Below are 17,787 nucleotides of genomic sequence, written 5' to 3'. Positions count from 1 at the left end.
CCAAAGTGCAGCCCTCCGCCATTTGCAAAACTGCACATCCAATCATGCCCTGATGCACCAATGCTTACGCAGTGTCAGGGCATGCTTGGATGTGTAGTTTCTCAAGTGCCGGAGGGTTGCATTTGGGACAAAGGCCGATGTAACCTGCTTGTACCTTGTCTTTGGATGACACAATACTATTCTCTTCCACAGGTCTTGCGGAGTATCCTTCCCAAGGTGCAGGAAACAGCATGGATGAAAAGGGACACGACAGTTCCCCTGCTGTACCATGGGTGACCTAACACAATACCACTGCATCTCTGAAATTTTAAATTTTATTTACTAATTATTTAAAGAAAAACACACAACTTCTCATTTTAAAAATGTATTGAAGAAATATAATTGTATTTAATTTTGGATTAAAAAATAAAATGTAATTAAACAAAAAGTAGTGTTTGTTCTTCTTTACATTCTTTTCTTGTGTAGATACTGTATCTGAAAAAAAAAATACATTAAGTAAAGACACTAATGATGTTATGTTCATTCCTTTCCAAAGAACATTTGTGGAACCACACAGTCCAGCATGACCCAATGCTGGACTGTGTTGTTCCCAGGTTCAGACGTTGCAAAGTGGCAGAGTCAAGAAAGCGGTCAGCACTTTGACACAGCTGCACTTGTGGAACCACACAGTCCAGCATGACCCAATGCTGGACTGTGTTGTTCCCAGGTTCAGACGTTGCAAAGTGGCAGAGTCAAGAAAGCGGTCAGTACTTTGACACGGCTGCACTTGTGGAACCACACAGTCCAGCATGACCCAATGCTGGACTGTGTTGTTCCCAGGTTCAGACGTTGCAAAGTGGCAGAGTCAAGAAAACGGTCAGCACTTTGACACGGCTGCACTTGTGGAACCACACAGTCCAGCATGACCCAATGCTGGACTGTGTTGTTCCCATGTTCAGACGTTGCAAAGTGGCAGAGTCAAGAAAGCGGTCAGCACTTTGACACGGCTGCACTTGTGGAACCACACAGTCCAGCATGACCCAATGCTGGACTGTATTGTTCCCAGGTTCAGACGTTGCAAAGTGGCAGAGTCAAGAAAGCGGTCAGCACTTTGACACGGCTGCACTTGTGGAACCACACAGTCCAGCATGACCCAATGCTGGACTGTGTTGTTCTCAGGTTCAGACGTTGCAAAGTGGCAGAGTCAAGAAAGCGGTCAGCACTTTGACACGGCTGCACTTGTGGAACCACACAGTCCAGCATGACCCAATGCAGGACTGTATTGTTCCAAGGGCAGGCGTTCCAAAGTTTCTTGAATATATACTGTACATTGAAACATGGCTTTACTCACCTTGGTACGCACAACACGAACTACGCCGTCCACTTCAATTTTCCACCCAATCCTATGAAGAAGCCAAAAATAAACAGTAGTGAATAGTAAATTCACACAACAGTGAAAGCCAAATTTACACCAATACAAAAAGGAGTTTGTTTTTAAAAAAAAGTGGTGTCAGAATAGCTCTTTGGTCCATCATATATGTAACCACAAGGAGCTTTCATCACTGACCACACTCACCCGCATACATGCCCGCGCATGTATGCCTAGACATAAAGCTCCTTGGTAGTACCCGGTCACGGGTGGGGGAGCCCAACACAAATAAAAAACAATAGTAAGAAAAATAACAAACTAATGGGAGGGGGAGAAAGGGAAACATGAAAAACATAATAAAAAACAATAGTAAGAAAAATAACAAACTAATGGGAGGGGGAGAAAGGGAAACATGAAAAACATAATAGGGTAAATAAAACAATACGACCGGGCCTAGGGTGGTTGTCCGTCCGGATCCTGTTCTTTCTCCTGGTGTGGCGTCGATGCCCTGGGTGGCTGAGGGGTGTGTTGAGGTGGCCTCAGTGGCCGTGCTGGTGTAGACGTGGCGGCCGGTGGTGGAGGCATCTGGTAGGTGGTGTACATCCCTGGATATCCTTGGTACAGCTGTGACCGTCCATACCAGGATTGTGGTGGAGCAATGGCAGGAGGCGTCCACAGGCCTGTCACTTGCGGTTCAATACCCACTTCCGGCCTTTGACACGCATAGAATTCGCGTCACTTCCGGGGTAAATTACACTTTTGATGCCTTTTTCATTCAAAACAGTTTATTATTACCATCCCTAGCAGGACGTGATGTCCTGGCGTTCCAACCCCTCCTACTGCACGAATAGATATTCATTTATCTTGAAAGGCTTTCAACCCCGCGATGTCACTTCCGGTCGGTAACACGCATAATCCAGCGGCACTTCCGGTCACGGCACCGACATTTCTAGTTGTGTCCGATTCACTGGATCAACCCATGGGTTTTTTTTGTTAAAACATCTGAACCCTCGACTCTGCACATTCAGATATTTTATGTATCTCTATTGGATTATTGACTTTAGTTTTAAAATTTTCCCCGCGATGTCACTTCCGGTCCAGTGACACGCATAGACCAGCGGCACTTCCGGTCACGGCATCAGCGGTTTTTATCAGTGTTCAATTCACTGTTCGTAAGCGCTCCAACATCACACTCAACCCGCACCTGCCTACCTACATTACCTCTATACTGATATTTCTAAATATTCCACTTTAATTATGTGGTTACTCGTCCCGCCGCGTCACTTCCGGATTTCTACTTCCGGTAATACCCACTTCCGGTCGCCCGTTTTTACAGACCAATAGATTCTAATACAATTTTGCACCTTATTTAGCCAATAATCGATCTCACAAGCATTGCCACCTTATAACACGGGGCAATTTATTATTTAAAGTTCTTTCCGGGAATTTTTTGTAGCACTTCCGGTCAGGACGACCTTTAGACCCGGAATTGATTTCCAACCATCTTTAAAAACCGAATCTGAGGAGAAAAGAAACCATCAAGCCCTGAGGAAGAGATTCTATATCTCGAAACGCGTTGGTTACCTGACTACTTGATCTTCAGCATCTGAACTAAAGGAAGAACTTGGACTGACTACTCATCTGACATCGACCAGTGGTAAAACTTTGGGAGCCAGAGCAGGGTGAAGTCTGGACCACCCTGCTTGTCATAAACACCTGCGGCTCCTAGTTTACCCTACCGGTACGTTTTCAGCATTTTTTTGAATACCAGTTCACAGACATCACCATTCATCTGGGGACATTGATCCACACATAAGCTACGGGGCCAGAGCAGGGTGAAAGTTTCGACCACCCTGCCCCATTATAACACCTGCGGCCCCTAGCTTACCTTTTTGGTATGCTTTATTGATGTATGAAACGGTTTTATGAAATTGTGTATTAAATTAAATTATCTTGTTATTTTTACCAATACCTTGTATGAATTATCCTACACACCATCATTTTTACGAGAGCACATCCAGACGCTATTGTTTGTGTAATTGACCATTACTTTGGTCCCGCTTTAAAAGTCCACATATAAGTCGGGCGCCCAAAGTACACCACCTCCCTTGACATTTTGTATTCTCTTGTGGGTAAGAAGGAAAACCCCACTGGTGTACTCCAGGCTGCCCTTTTCACCTTCTAGCGCCCAATAAGTTTTTCAATCACCCAGCAAGTACTCCATTTTCATTTCCTTCAGACGAACTTATAGGCTGCACCATGTGGCACCACATGTCCAAAAGGGACGAAGAATTAAAAGAAGCCTTTACTATTGACTTTAACAAAGAAGAAATTGAAATGACTGACGATAACCTTGAAACAGCAATGAATCGGTTAGGAGAGTGGTTAATTAAAGAAAATAAACTTTGGTGAGAAATTGCCACACTGGAAAAATATTCCGCGGAACAAGTCATCCCGAAGGGTTTGAGATTTGATAAAAAACCATCATTTGACGACGCCACTGAAGAATTCGCCAAAGAATGGACAACAATCTTGGAAGACTGCTCCATGAAACTAATGACACTGATTATCAAGGAAAGGAAAAATAAACGTAAGGATGTGAAAGAAAGGATTGACATTTTAAAAACCCTCATTACGCCTTATGAAAGGCTTTCTCCCTACGATGCACTCGAAAAAGGGATTGCAGAAAAGTTGGAACACAATACAAAGGAACTCATAAAAAAGAAACAGAAAAAACTACAACGCGACTTTGATTTCTACAAATTCGGCATCACGAAAAAGAAGAAACCACCAGCATCAAAGGAAAATCAACCTAGAGAAAATAATCTAAAAAGGACCAATAACCAAGTTTCACAGCATCCTTCCTACCAGACGCATAGGGCACATTATAATTTCAGCCCCAGAAGGAGGGGAAGATACGGACAGAACAACTATAGGAGGCCAAGACAGGAATATAGACAGGACATCTATAGGAATGACCGCGAATATCGAGCACCATACAAACAGGATCGAGAATATCCAACCACACGTGGAAAGGTTGACGAGCAGAGGTATAGACAACAAACTGAACGTAACCGGAGAAGACTAAGCACCCCCGAGGAAAACTTCAATACAGACAGACGACCAACGATACAAACTGAACCTGCAAGAGACAGAACACCCAGGCACTCACCTTTTCGAGGAGAAAGGAGGAGTCACAGATACCAATAACCATCAAGGAAAAGAAGAAAAATCGAAACAAGAGAAAAAGAGGTAGAAGAGCAGGTAAACCACTAACCAAGAAGAAGAAAATTATCTCTGAACAAGTGACAACTGAGGAAATACCTAATAAAAGAAAAACAATATATAATTTGAGCACAAGAACCCTAACGGCATTTGAAGAAAAGGTACTCACTAAGGGACTAAAATTCGCCCCTACTACTGTCACGAATGATTTCGATAGGTTTGTGGATGTACACAAATTTATCAGAAAAATCTCCTTGAAGACATTTTTTGAAATGAAGCGGAAGGAAGAAACTGCCACGCAACCCATTACGACTACCCCTGCAATTCAAGTCACTCATAAAAAACTGTCTACCTTTTATCCGGCCCATATAAAAGGAAACTACATTGAAACATTCCAGAAACTAGTTATTGAGGATTTAACGACTATAGAGGCCAAAAATAAAAACAAAAAGAAAATCTACAATTTGACCAGGAAGGAGCAAGAAGCCATCAAATCTCTACAGAAAGACCAGGATATCGTAATCAAGCCCTGCGATAAAGGGGGTGGCATAGCCATTTTAAATAAAATAGATTACGTGATTACGTGAAGGAAATTCAACGTCAGTTATCAGACAACGTTACTTACCAGAAATTGAAGAATGATCCATCCACAAAAATAAAAACGAACTTCCAGAAATTACTCAAGACTCATCTGGAAAAAGGTGGAATCACAGACACGGAATTTGCCTTCCTGAACATCGAAGACCCTATCACACCAACTATATACGTATTACCAAAAATACATAAGAACAGTACAGCCCCTCCAGGACACCCCATTGTTGCCGGAACAGGGTGTTTAACATCTAACCTATCAGCCCTAGTTGATTATGAACTCCAGCCTTTAGTGATGAGAAATCCTTCACATCTAAAAGACACAAGTGACACCATCCAGAAACTAGAAGGAATAACATGGGATAATGAGACTATTATGGTCACAGCCGATGTGACTTCCCTATACACTATCATCGACCATCAAAAAGGCATAGAAGTAACCTCTTGGTTTCTAAACCAAACAGACTTTACAGAAGTCAGAAAATCCTTCATCCTCGACTCCATCGAATTTATTTTGAAAAATAATTTCTTTTTCTTTGAGGGAGATTACTACCTCCAAAAGAGAGGCACTGCTATGGGGACACGTTTTGCCCCTAGCTTTGCCAACCTCTTTATGGCCTATTGGGAACAAGGAAATGTCTATACCCAAAATCCATGGTCTGATAAATTACTAACATGGAATCGATATATCGATGATATTTTATTCTTTTGGAAAGGCGATACAGAAAGTTTGACAGAGTTCTGTAATCATCTGAATGACAACAGGAACATCGTCCTCACCTTCGCAAATAGCAAAACTGAGATTAATTTCTTAGACCTATCTATATACATTAAAGAAAACATCATTCAAACCAAGACCTACAATAAACCCACAGACTCCAATAACTACATATGTAAAGAAAGCGAACATCACATTAACTGGCTGAATGGTATACCCAAAGGGCAGTTTTTAAGAATAAGAAGAAATTGCAGTGAAGACACTACCTGCACATCTCAGATCAACGAACTCAAGAATGCCTTTATTGAAAAAGGCTACTGTCCAGATAATTTGGAAAAAATCCAATTGGAAACCATGAATAGAGACAGGACCACACTCATCCATAACCAAGAGAAAAAAGAAAGAAAGAACACCAATCATTCCCAATGGTCATTCATCACAGGTTATGACCATCAATACAAGAAAATTGAGCAGATCATCAAGAAACACTTGAAACTACTTTGCATGGACGAAACACTCAAAAACATTATTCCAAATAGACCGGTTTTTATTTACCGAAAGGCAGCAAACCTCAAAAATAAATTGGTTCGAAGTGCCTTACCACAGAAAAGCATTAACCCGATCAGGACCAGTGGTTTCCACAGATGCTGACTTTGCTTACCATGTAGACAAATTAAAACTGAGACCTCTAAATACACGGATGTTACCATTAATGGCATCTCTTTCAAAATTAAAGACTTCATAACTTGCCACACCAGTAACATTGTCTACCTTGTAGAATGCACATGTGGTAAAGCATACATTGGACGCACATCCAGAGCATTAAAAACACGGCTTGGTGAACACCTACGCAACATAAAGAATGGACTTCTTACACATAACTTGTCTGAACATTTCAAACTGGAACACCAGTGCTCATACACCCATGTAAAAAGATTTGTAGGACTACTACATGTAAAATCTACTTGGCGAGACAGAAACACGGAAAGAAACCTTGCCAAAGCAGAAATGAAAATGATTCATAGACTTCAGTCCTTGTGCCCCAAGGGCCTAAATAAAGACTTTGAGCTCAAATGGTTCCTAGAGTAAATGGTAGTTTAGAATTTCTTTCACCATCATGTAAATCAACGTCTCACAGAATCTTATTTTTAACCTATACATCTCTGTTTTCTTTTATGTTCTTCGGGCCATATGAATTATTCAATCAACCGATATCTACCCTCATCAAGTATGTATTTTATGGAACCTATGGACATACTTCGAATATCGGAATCGTACAGGACCTATTTCAAATTTTTTTTGGACGATTGTGAACTTTTATGCTCATCAAGTACCTTCATGTCTGATCAAGGGACTAAAAAACTAAATATTTCAGTTACTTCATTTTTACTAGAGTCTCCAGTACTTATCACCCGATCAGCCATTTTTGTTTACGGCTCTCAGTCCTTTAAAATTACACTTTACGTATCCATATAGAATTTTACTATTCCAGCTTTCAATCCCCTTCCCTATCGGCCTGTCACTTGCGGTTCAATACCCACTTCCGGCCTTTGACACGCATAGAATTCGCGTCACTTCCGGGGTAAATTACACTTTTGATGCCTTTTTCATTCAAAACAGTTTATTATTACCATCCCTAGCAGGACGTGATGTCCTGGCGTTCCAACCCCTCCTACTGCACGAATAGATATTCATTTATCTTGAAAGGCTTTCAACCCCGCGATGTCACTTCCGGTCGGTGACACGCATAATCCAGCGGCACTTCCGGTCACGGCACCGACATTTCTAGTTGTGTCCGATTCACTGGATCAACCCATGGGTTTTTTTTGTTAAAACATCTGAACCCTCGACTCTGCACATTCAGATATTTTATGTATCTCTATTGGATTATTGACTTTAGTTTTAAAATTTTCCCCGCGATGTCACTTCCGGTCCAGTGACACGCATAGACCAGCGGCACTTCCGGTCACGGCATCAGCGGTTTTTATCAGTGTTCAATTCACTGTTCGTAAGCGCTCCAACATCACACCCAACCCACACCTGCCTACCTACATTACCTCTATACTGATATTTCTAAATATTCCACTTTAATTATGTGGTTACTCGTCCCGCCGCGTCACTTCCGGATTTCTACTTCCGGTAATACCCACTTCCGGTCGCCCGTTTTTACAGACCAATAGATTCTAATACAATTTTGCACCTTATTTAGCCAATAATCGATCTCACAAGCATTGCCACCTTATAACACGGAGCAATTTATTATTTAAAGTTCTTTCCGGGAATTTTTTGTAGCACTTCCGGTCAGGACGACCTTTAGACCCGGAATTGATTTCCAACCATCTTTAAAAACCGAATCTGAGGAGAAAAGAAACCATCATGCCCTGAGGAAGAGATTCTACATCTCGAAACGCGTTGGTTACCTGACTACTTAATCTTCAGCATCTGAACTAAAGGAAGAACTTGGACTGACTACTCATCTGACATCGACCAGTGGTAAAACTTTGGGAGCCAGAGCAGGGTGAAGTCTGGACCACCCTGCTTGTCATAAACACCTGTGGCTCCTAGTTTACCCTACCGGTACGTTTTCAGCATTTTTTTGAATACCAGTTCAAAGACATCACCATTCATCTGGGGACATTGATCCACACATAAGCTACGGGGCCAGGGCAGGGTGAAAGTTTTGACCACCCTGCCCCATTATAACACCTGCGGCCCCTAGCTTACCTTTTTGGTATGCTTTATTGATGTATGAAACGGTTTTATGAAATTGTGTATTAAATTAAATTATCTTGTTATTTTTACCAATACCTTGTATGAATTATCCTACACACCATCATTTTTACGAGAGCACATCCAGACGCTATTGTTTGTGTAATTGACCATTACTTTGGTCCCGCTTTAAAAGTCCACATATAGGTCGGGCGCCCAAAGTACACCACCTCCCTTGACATTTTGTATTCTCTTGTGGGTAAGAAGGAAAACCCCACTGGTGTACTCCAGGCTGCCCTTTTCACCTTCTAGCGCCCAATAAGTTTTTCAATCACCCAGCAAGAATGTGAAGGATGTCCATAGACTCTGTGTTATCTTCTCTTTCTGGTCTTTTGCATTTCTGCCGTGCTGTCGGAAAGAGCCTTTTGCATGTCAACCAAACCGTTTGCCATCTTCTCCATTGTCTTCTCAATGGCGTCCAGTCTGGTTCCAACGACACTCGTGTAAGTATCCTGGCGGGAAGTCATCTCGGCTGCCAGGGTGTGTACCCTCTGTACATTTGAGGGATCCTGCCCTTGCTGTACTTCTGCCACCAATTGCATTTGTGAAGCTGAAAAGAAAAATTAGAAATTAGTATACACATTCATACATTTGTTTGAAGGCTCACAATTTGATAATTACTCACACAGGGATGTAGAAACACCAGGCTGCTGCACTTCCACCTCGTCGTCGTCCGACTCATCCCACAAGAGATCCGGCCTGAAGTTGGGACCAATCCCCGACGCAAGTCCGCTGCTGGTCCGTGGCACCTCTGTTTGCAAAAGAAGAAAAAAAAAAAGTTAATAAACGATACAAAAATGGCGACCCCCCACACCCAAAAACCCCCCATCAAAAATAAAAACCTGCTCCATCCGATGGTGCCGCTGCTCCAGGAGCTTCACTTGTCCTCAATTCGGGAGACTTTTCAAGGGTCCGGCTGGATACTTCTGCACGGCTGTCTTCAAACCCTAGAAAAGTCTCGTCCGTTAACCCTGTTGACTCAAACAGTGCGGGTGATGGGTCCACAAGGGTAGTGTCTTGAGGCTCTTCGGTCACAGTTCCAGAGCTCCTGGAGAGATGAGCTGGTGATGGCCTGCGCGCAGGAGCTGTAGTTTGGCGCCCAGCTGGAGGTGTGGTCGCCGACGGTGTCTGGCGCGCAGGTGACGTTCTGCACGCTGTCTAGCGCACAGGTGACTTTCTGCGCACTGACGATGTCTGGCGCGCAGGTGACTTTCTGCGCGCTGATGACGTCTGGCGCGCAGGTGAAGATCTGTGCGCTGCCGATACTTGCTGCGCAGGTGATGGTCCGCGCGCTGCTGCCGATGCCTGCTGCGCAGGTGTTGGTCTGCGCGCTGGCGATGTACTGCGCGCAGGTGATGTCCTCTGGGCAGGCGTGTCTGTGGGAAAGAACCAACACATTAGCAAATTAAAAAAAAATAAAGATTTAGTACAGCTCATCTGAATGTATTCTTACCATCAGGCCTCCTTTTGGACTGCTTATCTCCCGTCGTCTTCCGTCTTTTGGGCGGTTCTTCCTCCTCAGGAAAGCCAGCAGGACGGCTGGAGTCCACACCTCCGCGAACTCCTTGGACCATGACAGGGTTCATGCGCCTTTTAATAACGTCCTCCCAGGGTAGCCACTTCAGATTGAGAGCCGGACCACCTCCCGTAGCTTTCTCATGTCGGCGCTGCATCCCCATCTTCTTCTTGGTCTGTCTGTGGCAATCACTGTACCGCTTCATGCAGTTTCTGGTGCTCCGGCGGTTTCCAGATACTGCAGTGACTTGTGTCGCGATGGCATCCCAGATGTTTCGCTTGGTCTTAGCTGCTGTGGTCTGTGCCCTTGGTCCATACAGAACGTCGTAGGACCTGTCGACGCCATCCACTAGGGCACAGTTTTCCGCCTCAGTGTATCTGGGTCCACGCGGCTTCTGTCCTGCGTCTTCACCAGAGGCTTCCTCCTCCGACTGATCCTCTGGCTGGCTTCTTGCCTTTAGGGATAAAAAAAACATGCAATTAATATGATTGGTATGTACCTGCGAGTGTGTCAGTATCCCTGGCAGTGCGCAAAGATACCTGTAGGTGTGCATGGCAGTGCGCAAACTAGGGTGTGTCAAGTTGGATGCTATTGTGTCTGCAGGTGTTGTCAGTATTTACCTTTCTAGGCCTTTTCTTTTGCTTCCTCCTTTGGTCCCTTGACGACCGCGGCTAGTCACTGGATGCCTGGTCGGTCGTATCCTCCTCCTGGGTCGGCTCCCACTCCTCATTGATGTGCAGGGAAAATTCTTCTGAGGGGTGGGGGGAAGGGGGGGATCGGGGCCGCTTGTCCCTGGACATCTCTGTTGTAAAAATAAAAAAACATTTAAAAAATGTAACACACATTACATAATTACATGCAACCACACGTCATGCTGCTGGGACCCCAGTGCTCAAGCAGGACCAAACACACATAAAAAAAAAATTGAAATTTAAAAAAAAAAAAACTCAGCCAAACAAGCCAAAAAGTACCTCCAGCATGTGCAGGGACGCACCAGTGCTAAATTAGAAGCCAAAAAACACATTTTGGAAACAAACAAGACCACATGTCGGCCACATGTGAGTTACCGACATACTCAAAACCACCCCAAACAAGCCAAAAAGTACCTCCAGCATGTGCAGGGACGCACCAGTGCAAAATTAGAAGCCAAAAAACAAATTTTGGAAACAAACAAGACCACATGTCGGCCACATGTGAGTTACCGACATACTCAAAACCACCCCAAACAAGCCAAAAAGTACCTCCAGCATGTGCAGGGATGCACCAGTGCTAAATTAGAAGCCAAAAAACATGTTTTGGAAACAAACGACATCACATGTCGGCCGCATGTGAGTTACAGACATACTCAAAACCACCCCAAACAAGCCAAAAAGCATCCCTGCACATGAAAAACCACCCAAACATGAAAAAAAAAACATTTAAAAACCCCCCAAACATTACATACTGCACTCATACCTCATCCAAAACAGTAGCCAAGCACTCAGAACACCACCCATACACTACACAAACACTTACATGCAACACCAGACCACATGTGTTACTTACCTACAAATGCAGAAATCCCTCCAAAAACGACTCCCCTCCGGGGTAACAGGTATCCTGTCCGTCCTGGATTAAAGCCTGCTTGGTGTCCAAACGATACCACAGCAAACAAAACCACTTTGATCGCTCTGTAACACCTCCTCTCCACACTGCAGGGTCACAAAATGGCTGCCGAGCATGCAGCAAACAAGCCCTATAAAGGATTCCAAACGGCGGGAAGTCGAATCCAGGACGCCCACTACTCGACGATTGGTCCGTTATTCGACAAGGGGAATGTCAAATCCGTTATGTATTGAATACTGTATGTCGAATTCATGGTCCCGGGTGGAGGGTTTCGACTGTCGAGTACTGTCGAATCCTAAAACGGTCGAAAAAAAGGCACAATTCATCCGGAATTGCCATTTGAAACAACAGAGACACAAATGTGATCCTGCAATTTGTACACACTGTAACGACAATATCTGTAGCTAGCGTGATTGGGCGGCAGTGTGGCTGAAGACCATCTGGTAGTCATACTGTGCATTCATGAGATACTGTAGGTACCCAGTTGCACTTTGCACTTAAAACACTAAATAACTTTATGGTATTAAAAAAAAAAAAAAAAAAATGGGTGCCAAACTCTGTATTGAACCCGGGTCTTCAAGCATTGCAGGCGGCCGCTGTTCTAGTTAGGCCACAGCTGACCATGGTCAAGGTGGGCCCTCCGGGTTTATATGTCATGTGTTGTATTTTGGTGCTTTAAAAAAAAAAAAAAGTAGCTGCTTACGCTAATGTGATCCTGCAATTTGTACACACAGTAACGACAATATCTATAGCTAGCGTGATTGGGCCGCAGTGTGGCTGGAGACCATCTGGTAGTTACTGAAACACAAAGCTAGTCCGAAATAATTCCCATATTATAAGTGAAGTGATTAATGGTTCGTCATTGTCACAATAAATGTCAGCCAATCAGCAGGCGGCGCTATGAAGGGTCCGTTGGCTATTTGAGGCATGCGCTGTAGAATTTAGGAAAAGCGACATCTGGTGGACAGAAAGTAGAATGAACGTTACAATTATAACGTGACGTCACATTTACAACGCAACTTATAACGGGAGTTATAGCGCAAGGAGATGGCGCGAGTTGCATGGCGCCTGCTATGCGGTACGCAGCAACGATATATCAGGACACATCTGTACATATAAGGTGCAATAGAGTGCTTATATAAATAAGATGGAGGGACGTTTTTAGAGGTAGTGAGAAGATAAAACATTTAATTAGGGTCTGAACAGTCTGGACCAATGATATCACACCTTAGGGTTTAAATACCCGGGGATCATTCAGTCCACCATACACCTTGAAAAAGGCTCTCAGGAGCAGAAACGCGTTGGTGGTATCTGGGACAGACTGTAGCAGACCAACTACGTTTTGGTGAAGAAGGTGCCCGGCCAGCGGTGAAAGGGTGCAGATATCCCGGGAGGTACCTGAGTAACGTCACACAAACGCATTTGGGTGGGCATCTTATGACACCCCACGTATTTTGGTATGCACACTTGACCTAGAATATTGGTGGGTTTGTATTTGGAACTCTTTTTATCGAAGCTGATTTTATATGAACTATTATAATAAACTGTACTTCTCTACACACCTCCATGTCTCACTTTCCGACATGTCTCTTGCTCTCCACCACGTCTCCTTCTTACTCACCCCCACGTCTCATTCCTGCTGTCCCCCACATCTCGTCTCTCTCACTCTCCCTCACGTCTCATCTCTTTCGCTCTCCCCTGCATCTCGTCTTTCCCGCTCTCCCCTGCGTCTCATCTCTTTCGCTCTCCCCCACGTCACCCCTCTCTCGCTCTCCCCGTGTATCATCTCTTTTGCTCTCCCCCGCGTCTCATTTCTGTTGCTCTCCCCCGTGTCTCGTCTCTCTCACTCTCCACCGCGTCTCATCTCTCTTGCTCTTCCGCCACGTCTCGTCTCTCTCACTCTCCCCCATGTCTCGCCTCTCTTGCTCTGCCAAACATCTTTTCTATTGCTCTCTCCCCCACGTCTCATCTCTCTCAACCTACCATACGTCTCTTCTCTTGCTCTCCCAGTGTCTCATCTCTCTTGCTCTCTCCTGCGTCTCATCTTTTGCTCTCCTTGCATCTCGTCTCTCTCGCTCTCCCTGCTCTCTCTCCCCCGTGTCTCACTCTCCCCCACATCTCATCTCTCTTGCTTGCATTTCATCTCTCTTCCCTGTATCTCATCTCTCTCGCTCACCCCCGAGTCTTGTCTCTTTTGCTCTCCCCCATGTCTCATCTCTCTCACTCTCCCACACGTCTCTTCTCTCGCTCTCCCAGTGTCTTGTCTCAATTGCTCTCCCCTGCATCTCATCTTTTGCTCTCCATGCGTCTCATCTCTCTCTCCCTTGCATCTCATCTCTCGCTCTCCCCCACATCTCATCTCTCTCGTTCTCCCTTGCATTTCATCTCTCTCGCTCTTCCCGTGTCTTGTCTCTCTCACTCTCACCCAAGTCTTGTCTCTTTCGCTCTCCCCCGCGTCTCACTCTCCCACATGTCTCTTCTCTCGCTCACCCCGTGTCTAGTCTCTCTTGCTCTGCCCTGCGTCTCATCTCTCTCACTCCCCACGTCTCATCCCTCTCGCTCTCTGCACGTCTCATCTCTCACTCTCCCCCACATCTCGTCTCTCTCGCTCTCCCCCGTGTCTCATCTCTCTCGCTCTCCTCTGCACCTCATCTCTCGCTCTCCTTTGTATCTCATCTCTCACTCTCCCCCGCATCTCGCCTCTCTTGCTCTCCCTTGCATCTCTTCTGTTGCTCTCTCCCCCATGTCTCATCTCTCTCACTCTCCCACACGTCTCTTCTCTCGCTCTCCTCGTGTCTCATCTCTCTCGCTCTCCCCCGCATCTCATCTATCGCTCTCCCTGCGTCTCATGTCTCTCGCTCTGCCCTGCATCTCATCTCTCGCTCTCCCTTGCGTTTCATCTCTCACGCTCTTCCCCGTGTCTCGTCTCTCTCGCTTCTCCCCATGTCTCGTCTCTCTCGCTCTCCCCTGCATCTCTTCTCTTCTTTTGCTCTCCCCGTGTCTCATCTCACTTGCTCTCCCCTGCATCTCGTCTCTCTCGCTCTCCCCGTCTCATATCTTGCTCTCCCCGTGGCATAACTACAGGGGCATTACTACTGGGGGCATAACTACAGGGGCATTACTACTGGGGGCATTACTACTTGGAGGCTAAACTACAAGGGGGAAAACTACAGGGGGGCATTACTACTGGGAGGATAAACTACTGGGGGCATAACTGCAGGGGCTTAACTACAGGGGGCATTACCACTGGGGGCTAAACTACATGGGGCAAACTACATGAGGACTAAACTACAGGGGCTAAACTACTGGGGGTATTACCACTGGGAGGACAAACTAAAGTGGGGGTAAATTACTGGGGTCATAACTGCAGGGGCATTACCACTGGGGGATAAACTACTGGGGCTAAACTATAGGGGGCTAAACGACAGGGGGCATTACTACAGGCAACATTACTGCTGGGAACAATACTACACAGGGGCATTACCATTAAGGGCATTACTAATGGGGCACTACTAATGAGGGCATTGTAAAGGGGGCACTTCATAAGGGGCATCACTCGTGGGGACATAAGGGGCTCTACTACTGGGGGCATTGCATAAGGGGCACCACTACTATGGACTCTATATAAGGGGCACTACCACTGTGGGCACTACCAGTACAGTGGATATTGCATAAGGAGCGCTACTACTGTGGGCATTGTAAAAGGGGCGTTACTGCTGTGGGATTGTGTATTACGGGATGCTACTACTGTGGGCATTATGTGTATTAGGGGTGCTACTACTGTAGGCATTATTACTATTGTGTGACCACGCCCCTTTCTTTTTGAAACCACGCCCCTTTGGGGGCCGAGTTCCACCACCTCTCTAGGACCACTTTAAGCACTGTGTTATTTCTGATGAAGTGACTATTGAAATGGGCAATCCTTGTGTTTTGATATTATAGGACTACTCTATTATATGTGTACTGATTTGTCTGTTTTTTATTTCAAAACGTGACTCTAAAAATTTATTAAAAAATACATGCTAGGTTTTATTAATTCATATTTTCTGAGTTGCTTAATAGCATTAACATCAATATATTAGCATTTCTGCATTTACCCCCTCTACTTACTTACTTACTTAGTCTGCCACTGATTCATAACTAAAATTTTCTCTTCATTTTTTTTCATATGAAAGTAAAAAAAACTGCTGAATTCTCACTTTTAAGTATAGTTAAGTACTCACACAAATTTCTCTTTTGATAGAAGTATCTGATGTTTTAAAAAAGAGTATGATTGACATTGATGGCAGTAAGGCAGAAAGTATTTCAGTTTTACTGGAATCACCAAATAACTGTACCAATAGTCAGGCACTGAGATGCCATCAAGAGGCACTTCTTGTGATTATTTCTATAGCTTACCTTATGGAAGACAGGTAAATATAAATCCATTGTTTGTTTAATGCATTAAATTCCAGTACCTTAATCTGTAAATGTGTTACATAGGTACTGTATGTTCAATTCCAGTGTCTCAATTTTAATTGTTAATGGTTGTGTACCCCCGATATCCAAGATTCCTTATTGCCTCAATTTGTGGTGAAAAGTGATCTTTTGTTTGCCAGAATGTATGGTTCATGATTTGCCGGGACAGAGGCTCCAAAAGGAGTTTGTCCCAGTGATCAGTAAAGTGATTAAATGTCGATGTTTGTCAGCGCATTTGCAAGCAGAAAGCACAGGGAAGGGATCCTATGGATCGCTCTCCTGAATAAAGCTGTGGAATGTAGGTGGTCATTCCAAGTTGATCGCACGCTGCAACTTTTCGCAGCCTGTGCGATCAACTAGACGCCGCCTATGGGGGAGTGTATTTTTGCATAGCAACGCTGCGATCGCTTGTGCAGCCCTGCTATGCAAAAAAAAGTTTTGTGCAGAACAAGACCAGGGTATGAGTTACTTACCCTGTGCGATGAATCCAGCATTAATGTTTCGGAATTGACGTCAGACATCCGCCCTCCAAATGCCTGAACACGCCTGTATTCGCCGCACCACTCCCAGAAAATGGTCAGTTGATGACCCAGAATGCTTTCCTCCTGTCAATCTTCTTGTGGTCACCGCTAGCAGCATTGCTGGCCAGGCAACGATATGCCTGCGCAATGCGGCCGCAGTGCATGTGCAATTCCGACCCGATCATAAGGCTGCGACGAAGCGCAGCGTGTGATCGGGTCGAATGACCCCCGTAACCCATAGGCTATAGTGGCTAATGCTATCTGATGATTGTGTTAGCTTATCTGGGCCAAGCTTTGTAAATTCATAAACCTATGGGGGCTGTTTTTGCTGCAGTTGTGTCTGCTACTATATGCTAATGTCGCTTATGTGCATCCATATGTGCAAGGACTGAGACGCTCACTCGTGACATCTATAGCTGCTGCATAACCATCTGGTGTATCTTAATAAACTTGCCCTATGGTAGGTGCAGTTTCTCCATCTATATGAGTGGTTGAGCTTCTATGTACATAACCGCTTTCAGCGACATGCCCATAAGATGCAATGACTCTAACAGAGCTAATGTAGGCATGGCATGAAATAAAAGTAATTAAGAGTAAATATTAATCTAAATTAATTGGTTGAATGGAATTCTAAAACTCGTTATTATTATTTTTAAAAGGATAATTTACATGTCAGTATATAAAAAAAATAAAGGGGCCGTGATCTCAAATATAGTTCATAATAGGATACCCTAGCCTAGGATAATGAAAAATACCCCATTTGTGAAGGTACCAAGATGGCCACTAGGATATCCATCACTGTGGGTACTATGATACCCTGGGATATGTAAAATACCCTAATTTTGACGGTACGAAGGTGGCCACTAGGATATCAGTCAGTGTACTGTAGGTACCTTATGAAACCGTCTTATTAAGTGCACATGTGAAGTAGTATATGGTTATTACCCAGATGATACAGTCCGTACACATGCTATTTAGCTAGAAATCTTGCAGAGCGGTCAGTGGCTGATGGCAAACACAGGCTGGGAGATGACAC

The 17,787-nt window shown here is 44.6% G+C and overlaps 1 protein-coding gene across 2 annotated transcripts in view; it reads left to right on the top strand.

Moving 5' to 3' along the window:
* MEI1 (meiotic double-stranded break formation protein 1) overlaps nt 1-17,787 on the top strand; it is a 1,382,157-nt gene that overhangs the window by 858,293 nt on the left and 506,077 nt on the right. For both annotated transcript variants that reach the window (XM_063940445.1, XM_063940446.1), the window contains exon 18: nt 16,016-16,184. In XM_063940445.1, coding sequence (XP_063796515.1) covers nt 16,016-16,184 — 169 coding nt within the window. The remainder of the gene's footprint in view (nt 1-16,015; nt 16,185-17,787) is intronic.

This window comes from Pseudophryne corroboree, chromosome 9 (assembly GCF_028390025.1).
Source record: "Pseudophryne corroboree isolate aPseCor3 chromosome 9, aPseCor3.hap2, whole genome shotgun sequence".
Taxonomy (NCBI): Eukaryota; Metazoa; Chordata; class Amphibia; order Anura; family Myobatrachidae; genus Pseudophryne; species Pseudophryne corroboree.
This window is presented reverse-complemented; position numbering and strand designations above follow the sequence as displayed.